At 60.4% G+C, this 8,171-nt stretch overlaps 1 protein-coding gene across 2 annotated transcripts; it reads left to right on the plus strand.

Annotated features, from left to right (window-relative positions):
• The first annotated feature begins 297 nt into the window (after window positions 1–297).
• On the plus strand, window positions 298–2,294 carry GPR25 (G protein-coupled receptor 25). Of its 2 annotated transcripts, none has more exons than XM_089312084.1 (2): window positions 298–1,531; window positions 1,660–2,294. In XM_089312084.1, the coding sequence occupies exon 1, from the start codon at window positions 424–426 to the stop codon at window positions 1,507–1,509; it is 1,086 nt and encodes a 361-aa protein (XP_089168210.1). In that variant the 5' UTR covers window positions 298–423; the 3' UTR covers window positions 1,510–1,531; window positions 1,660–2,294. The 2 variants fall into 2 exon arrangements, with proteins under 2 accessions (XP_089168210.1, XP_051677056.1); XM_051821096.3 differs by having other exon boundaries at window positions 1,691–2,294.
• Window positions 2,295–8,171: the final 5,877 nt, after the last annotated feature.

An 8,171-nucleotide genomic window follows, 5' to 3' on the forward strand; every position in this document is an offset into this window, starting at 1 on the left:
GAGGAGTCCTCAGGGGTTACTGAGGTCAGCTGGGGGCTCCCGGGCTCCTATTTAGTCCCTAAACCTGACAGCAGACCCTGATTTCATGAACAGAGCTCCGAGCAGGGGACGCGGTGGGCCCCCACTCCCACTGACAGCCAGGCTGAGAAGGGGCAGCGTCCCCACAGCACCCATTCCCACGCAGAAGGCAGCGGTGAAGCCCCCCAGCCGGTCCCTGCCCTTCCCCCTCAGGTCGGCCCCAAATCGAGGCCCCCATCTCTACCACAGGAGCCCGCCCCTCCCGCCCCACCCTTTCGCCCGGGCCGAGCCGGCAGGAAGGGAGGTGCTGGGCACCGGCCCGGGAGACAGCGCCAAGCCCCGCTGCTGCTCGGCCGCCGCCGCCCTCCGTCGGTCCGGCTGCCCCGCACACACCCGCGGCCGGCCATGCAGCCCACCGAGCCCTGGAGCCCCGGGTGGGCGCCGGTGTCCTGGGACTACTCGGGCTCGGGCGCGCTGGCCGAGCTGGAGCTGTGCCCCTCCAGGGACCTGCCCTACGGCTACGCCTACATCCCTGCGCTCTACCTGGCGGCCTTCGCCGTGGGCCTGCTGGGCAACGGCTTCGTGGTGTGCCTGCTGGCCGGGCGGCGCGGCCCGCGGCGGCTCGTGGACACCTTCGTGCTGCACCTGGCGGCCGCCGACCTGGGCCTGGTGCTCACGCTGCCGCTGTGGGCCGCGGCGGCGGCGCGCGGGGGCCGCTGGCCCTTCGGCGAGGGCCTCTGCAAGCTGAGCTGCTTCGCGCTGGCCGCGTCGCGCTGCGCGGGCGCGCTGCTGCTGGCCGGCCTGAGCGTCGACCGCTACCTGGCCGTGGTCAGGCTGCTGGACGCGCGGCCGCTGCGCACTCGGCGCTGCGCGCTGGCCGCTTGCTGCGGCGTGTGGGCGGCGGCGCTGCTGGCCGGCCTGCCGGCGCTCGTCTACCGCGGGCTGCAGCCGCTGCCCGGCGGCGGGGGCAGCCAGTGCGGGGAGGAGCCCTCGGACGCCTTCCAGGGCCTCGGCCTGCTGCTCCTGCTGCTCACCTTCGTGCTGCCGCTGGCCGTCTCCGTCTTCTGCTACTGCAGCATCTCGCGCCGCCTGCGCAGGCCGCCGCACGTGGGCCGCGCCCGCAGCAACTCGCTGCGCATCATCTTCGCCGTGGAGAGCACCTTCGTGGGCTCCTGGCTGCCTTTCGGCGCCCTGCGGGCCGTCTTCCACCTGGCGCGCCTGGGGGCACTCCCGCTGCCCTGCCCTCTGCTGCTGGCGCTTCGATGGGGCCTCGCCGTCGCCACCTGCCTGGTCTTCGTCAACAGCTGCGCCAACCCGGTCATCTACCTCCTGCTGGACCGCTCCTTCCGCGCCCGGGCCCGGCACGGGCTGTGCCAGCGCGCGGGCCTCGGGGGGCGCAGGGTCAGCTCGGCCTCCTCGCTCTCCAGAGACGACAGCCCGGTGTTCTGGGGCCGGCCGCACGGCGCCAGCACCCTCTCGTGCGTCCTGTAGCTGCCTCCCCGGGCCGGTGGAGGTGCGTGCAGCCGGGCGCCGCGGGGAGGTTGGTGGGGGCGGGCGCCGGCGCCCCGGGAGGATCCGTTGTGTGGCGGCTCCAGCCGGGCCCGCCTGCGCTGCTCAGCTCCCCGGGGTCGCCTTCTCCAGACCCGCAAGCTACTTGAGTTTCCTCTGGCAGCCTGAGGCCCTTGGAGATGGAACAGACAGCAGCCTGGACGCCGACGGGTTCGCGGAGCAGAGAAGGGAAGTGGTTTGGAGCGCGCAGCACGAGGTCCCACCCAGACCCGCGGAGTCCCCCTCTTGGCTGTGCTGCAAGTCAGACCCTCTGGCGTCTCTCTGATACACAGAACCTGGCAACCAAGCGATCAAGATGACTGTGCGCTCACCTTGCAGCTGCGCCGGCTTCGCCATGAGTCACCATCAACTGTGATTTTCATTTTCTCAGCTCCCCAAAGTCTCGGGACCTGGCCCTGGTGTGAAATGCCCACGTGGCCCCCTGGACCTTGCCCCGAACTGAGCCATCAGCCTGCCCAAGATGGTGACTGCCTCCTCTCCCGAAGCCACAGGACTCTCCCTGGACGCGGTCCTGGCCCTTCCCTCTGGACAGGGGGGCTCCGAGCCTGTGGCCATGCATTGGCTTCCTGCATCCTGGCCCGAGCACCCCAGAATCTCCCTTGTGGCTGTGCCCCCTCAATAAACACTTCTGCTGACCCCAGCCTGGCAGCGCCTCTTGGCTTGAGCAGTGGGCGCGGAAAGAGTGTCAGGAGGCGGGGGTGGCGCCAGGGTCCGGTGAACCTCAACCCCAGAGTTCAGGCTGAGCCGGGAGGGTGGGTGGTGGTGGGGTGGGGGGTTGGGGTGGGTGGTGGCGATGAGGGCCTAAGGGCTTTTTTCACATTCTGAAGGTTACAGAAGGAAAGGATGTGAGGGACCCGCCAGGCAAGCGTCCCTTCAGAGATGTGTCATTTGGGTTTCAAATGTGCAGGGGCGCTGCGCCTTTTTCCCGCCTGCTGGGAGACTGCCCAGCCCCACTGCTGGGGCTTCTGTGATTTCTCTGCTGAGAAGGGTTTGGAAACACCGATCTAAGAGGCGTGCAGGGCCCGCACGAGAGACCAGGAGGAGGCACCTGGCTTTGGATCGGCGCAGCACCGGCCGTAGCGGCCATTTGGGGGGTGAACCAGCGGAAGGAAGACCTTTCTCTCTGCCTCTCTCTCTCTCTATGTCTCTCTCTGTCTCTGTCTCTCTCTGTCTCTCTAACTCTGCCTGTCAAAAAAAAAAAAGAGTGCAGGGAAAGGGACTCGGTCCTTCTGCCTTCCTGAGGGCGGTGGTGCAGCCAGACCCCCCCGCCACACACACACACGCACACACACACACATACATACACATACACACACACATATATATATACACACACATACACACATACACATACTCACACACACACACACATACACATACACACACACGCACACACACATACATACATACACATACACACACACACATATACACACAAATACACATACACACATACACACACACACTTACACACATACACACACATACATACACATACACACATATATACACACATACACACACATACACACGCACACACACTCACACACATATACACACTCACACACACATACATACACATACACACATATATATACACACATACACACATATACACGCATACACACGCACACACATACACACACATATACACACATACACACACACACACTCACACATACACACACACGCACACACACGCACAGGGCCCCACAGGAAGCAGCGGGCTGGGGGCCGTGCCCGCAGGTCGGCACTCAGGTGTTAGGTTGGTTCTGATGCTCAGGCTGCTTGACCCCCTCTCTGCTACCCTGCCTTCTCTTCCACGCGGGGGCTGTTGGGCAGAGCAGCCTGCACACCATCGCCACCTCGGCCCTGCCATCAGCTCCAGCCAGGCCGTCAGAGCGCGCACTCCCGCACACCCAAGAGGCCAGCCTTGCCACCTGCAGGGCATCCGTGCAGGCTGGCGTATTTCAGGGTCTCTCTAAGGCAAGAAGTTCCTCCTCTTCTTCTCCTCGTCCGCCTCCACCTTTCTTCTTCATTTGAAAGGCAGAGCGACAGAGAGAGGGAGAGACAAAAAAGAAAGCAACCTTGCACCTGCTGGGTCTCTCCCCAAATGGCCACAACAGCCAGGGCTGGGCCAGGCGAAGCCAGGAGCCTGGAGCTCCTCCTGAGTCTCCCACATGGGTAGCAGGAGCCCAAACACTTGGGCCGTCTTCTACTGCCTTCCCAGGGGCACCAGCAGAGAGCTGGATCGGAAGTGGAGCTGCCCAGATGTGAACGGCTGCTCTGATAGAGAACGCCAGCACTAAGAAATTACTGGGGTTGAGGCCTCCAGTTTCCAGGAAGGGGAGGCTGACCCTCATCCTGGCCAGGGGGAGACACCTCTTTCTCTAGGTGCCAGAAACTGAGCCCCCCCCCCCCACAACTGGCTTGCTTCTCCCATCCGCTGGGTAATGCGGCTCTCTGAAGGCAGACAGGAAGAAGGCTCTCCACGCCCCGTGGATTTCCATCCAACCTGCCGCAGCGGTACTAACACTCAGCACTTCTCTGCACCACGTGAACAGAGTGCCCTCCCGCGTGCCGGCCTCTGTTGGCCCCGTGTCCCTCGGAAAGGCCTCTTAAGTTCAGACAGGAATTAAAGGGGGTCGGTGAGCTCCCATTTCCAACCCGGGGAAGACGAGGCAGGCGCAGCTGCAGCGAGGACCTTGTTAAATGAGCTCTCCCGCCAAGGTGGCTGGTGGGAGTGGACACAGTGGATTCCTGTAGAAAGTGATGTGTCGGGGCTTGCGCTGCGATGTAGTGGGGAAAGCCACCACCTACAGTGCCGGCATCCCATATGGGCACCAGTTCAAGTCCTGGCTGCTCCACTTCTGATCCAGCTCTCTGCTATGGCCTGGGAAAGCAGTAGAAAATGGCCCAAGTGCTTGGGCCCCTGCACCTACGTGGGAGACCTGGAAGAAGCTCCTGGCTCCTGGCTTCAGATCGGCGCAGCTCCGGCCATTGCAGCCAATTGGGGAGTGAACCAGTGGATGGAAGACTCTCTCTCTCTCTCTCTCTCTCTCTCTCTCTCTGTGTAACTCTTTCAAATAAATAAATAAATAAAATCTTAAAAAAAAGAAATCTTTGGCTATGACTAAGAACTATTAACCGTTAAAAAAAAGTAGTGTGTCACTGAAGAGCTTTTAACATCTTCGCATTCCGTTCCTCCAAAATGTTCACTCTGAGTTCACTTCGGCCACTGTCTCCCAATGTGCTAGTATGAAATAAGACAGGCTGGGGGCACTGCGCTTCTGGGAGATGACCCAGCCTGAGCGGTGGTGTCGGTGTGCGAAGACCACCCCGCACATGTGAAGACACTGCTGAAAGACTGGAGGAAGGTGGTGATGATCGGTTAGAAGGAAAACAGAAAATTGCGTACGTGAGACGCACGCACGCATCTCAAGACTGTGAGCACTGGGTTCACGGAAGGAAAGCGTGGCCTGTGTCACAGCCCCTTTGATAAAATCAGCTTTCACTCTGCTTTCACCTTGCTCAGGTTTTTTTTTTTTTTTTTTTTTTTTTTTTTTTTTTTTTTTGACAGGCAGAGTGGACAGTGAGAGAGAGAGAGACAGAGAGAAAGGTCTTCCTTTGCTGTTGGTTCACCCTCCAATAGCCGCCGCGGCTGGTGCACTGCAACCGGCGCACTGCGCTGATCCGAAGGCAGGAGCCAGGTACTTATCCTGGTCTCCCATGGGGTGCAGGGCCCAAGCACTTGGGCCACCCTCCACTGCACTCCCGGGCCACAGCAGAGAGCTGGCCTGGAAGAGGGGCAACCGGGACAGAATCCGGCGCCCCGACCGGGACTAGAACCCGGTGTGCCAGCGCCGCAAGGCGGAGGATTAGCCTAGTGAGCCGCGGCGCCGGCCTTTTTTTTTTTTTTTTTTTTTTCTTGCTCAGGTTTTAAACACCAGCGCCTTTTCCCTTGCTGCAGACTCACGGGATCCACGTGCTTGTGTCTTTGCCGGTTCTGTCTCCTGCATCGGCGTTGCAGCCTTGCATGGGCAGGGAGTTTCTCTAAGCTGAACAACGAAAAGGCAGAAGGAGATGCGGCAACTGTCTGCAATGATTGTGCCAGAGGCTCATAGGTCCTTTTCTTCCATTTCTTTCCCTTTTCTAGCTGGTTTTAAGGGCAGGTGATGAGCACAGAAGCTAACCTCAGACCTGGGTCCTGGCTCCCGGCTCCCACCCAGTCGCGAGCTGCCTGTCCTTGGGCACCTGCCCCAGCCTCCTTGAGCTGCGCTGTCGCTAGCTGCAGAAGGGGCTGTGGTGCTACCTGCTGGGGCTGCCTCAAAGACCAAAGGAAATCTGAGTGATGGGGCTTTAGACAGACATCACACAGGGTCCACCCTCAGGGCGGGCTTGCTCCAGGCTCAGCTCCCCTCCCCCTCCTGAGTGGAGCTGCTGTTAGAAGGTTGGCACCTGGGAGACGGCTGGGCATATAGGCCGTGTGTGGCTCTGATTTGCTTCCTGTGACTAATTCTGGACTTTCTCCTCACCTCCCTCGACCCCATGACTCCTTCCTGGGGCACAGCGTGGGAAGCCGGGCCCTGAGTTGCTGAGTGATCTGGAGAGTTCAGGAGGGTGGCAGAGCTGGAGGAGGGCGCTCGGGGACGCAGCCCCCGTGGCACTCTGGGGACACAGTGAGGACCCTGGGCTCTTGTGAGGATGCCTTGCTTGTGGGGTCTAAGACCCTGCCTACCTTGATGAGTGGCCCCCTCCCCACCCAGCCCCTGCCCCAGTCAAATGGGGCAAGATCTGAAAAGCCCAGGAAATGTGTGGCAGACGAGAGGGCGGGAGGAAGCAGAGATGTGAAATCACTGGTCCTCTTCCTCCGCTTCCGAATCAGACTATTTCCGGAGGGCACAATTGCGTCTTCGCAGATGGCGGGGCGACCGGAGAGGCGTAGGTACGTCCTGAGCTTCCAGCTCTACAGCCAGAGGCTCATTTTGTCCATTCGCAGAACGAGGACATTCCAAGAACAAGGGGAAGTCGGTTGTGTGTGTGCAGCACATCCCCGATTTCTAGGAAGCACATTGTGGGAGGGAGCCTTTGGCCTAAAGGTTCAGGTGCACCCCATATCGGGGTGACTGGGCGCTGGCTCCTTGTCCAGCTCCAGCCGCCGACTCCAGCTTCCTCTCACTGCACCCCCCGGCGGGCAGCGGGGATGGCTCAGGTAAGCGGGCTCCTGCCACCCACGTGGGAGACCTGACTTCTATTCCCAGTTCCTAGCTTTGGCCTGGGCCCAGTCCTGGCTATTGTGAGCATTTGGGGAGTGACAGAGCATGGGAAGCACTGTCCGTCTCTCTACCTAACCTCTCAAACACACAAAGAAAAATAAATTTTTTTTGACAGGCAGAGTGGACAGTGAGAGAGAGAGAGAGAGAGAGAGAAGGACAAAGGTCTTCCTTTTGCCGTTGGTTCACCCTCCAATGGCCGCCGCGGCTGGCACGCTGCGGCGGGCGCACCGCTCTGATCCAAAGGCAGGAGCCAGGTGCTTCTCCTGGTCTCCCATGGGGTGCAGGGCCCAAGCACTTGGGCCATCCTCCACTGCACTCCCGGGCCACAGCAGAGAGCTGGCCTGGAAGAGGGGCAACCGGGACAGAATCCGGCGCCCCGACCGGGACTAGAACCCGGTGGGCCGGTACCGCTAGGCGGAGGATTAGCCTACTGAGCCGCGGCGCCGGCAAAAATAAAATGATTTTAAAAGCACGTGCACGCGCACGCACACGCGCTCTCAGGCGTCTCCGCAGTGCTCAGGCGGAGGAACACTCAGGTTTACTTTATTCCTGATGGCACTGCGGCTCGGAAGCCGCGTGGCTTGGGTGAGATCCCAGACCAGCTCGCAGGAGTCTCGCCCTGTCTCCTGCACCTGCCGCAGCTCCTGGGGGACACACACACAGGCGCACGCTCCAGCCAGAACGCAATTGACATAGGGCGACTCCCTGACCCTGGCTCTCCAAATGTCTAGTCCCTCCCCCTGGTTACTACAGACGCGCAGGGAGAACATACCGTCCCCCCACGAAGATGTCTTACTCTTCTCGATGCGCATGCCCGTTTTAGTCCAGCTACCTTTGGGTCCGTGTACACAGTGGGTGTGAGGCCGGGCATGGGCTCTGTCCTGCTCCCTGTTGTCTGCCCACAGCCTGGCACGAAACTGGCACTCAGGAGCTATTGCTGACTGCGCCCGATTATGCAACTTGCTCGCTTCTCGTTATGATAGCCCAGATTATTCTACAGCACGTGTCTAAGCTTCCAGGACCTCCCGACGAGACCGTGACCTTTTCCATTGACCCCAACCTGTCACCAACAATTCTCTGATGAACATCCTTGTGCAATATCTTTATGTTCACCCCTAATTCTTCCCTGAGAACACACTCCGAGATGAGACGTTATCAATCAAGGATTGTGAACACCTTACGACTTTTGAGCGTAGAGACCAAGAGCTGGACAGCGAAGTCTGCAGGGCGGGCGCAAGGGTGCCCGTCCCCCAAGCCCTGACAAACACCACCAGGGTTTTCCTTTCCAAAACATTGCTCTCAGTTAGG

Source organism: Oryctolagus cuniculus, chromosome 13, assembly GCF_051225735.1.
Source record: "Oryctolagus cuniculus isolate XC-2025 breed Fujian yellow rabbit chromosome 13, ASM5122573v1, whole genome shotgun sequence".
NCBI lineage: Eukaryota > Metazoa > Chordata > Mammalia > Lagomorpha > Leporidae > Oryctolagus > Oryctolagus cuniculus.

Excerpts from the sequence above, each read along its gene's own strand:
- GPR25 (XM_089312084.1), top strand. The coding sequence starts at position 424 with ATGCAGCCCACCGAGCCCTGGAGCCCCGGGTGGGCGCCGGTGTCCTGG.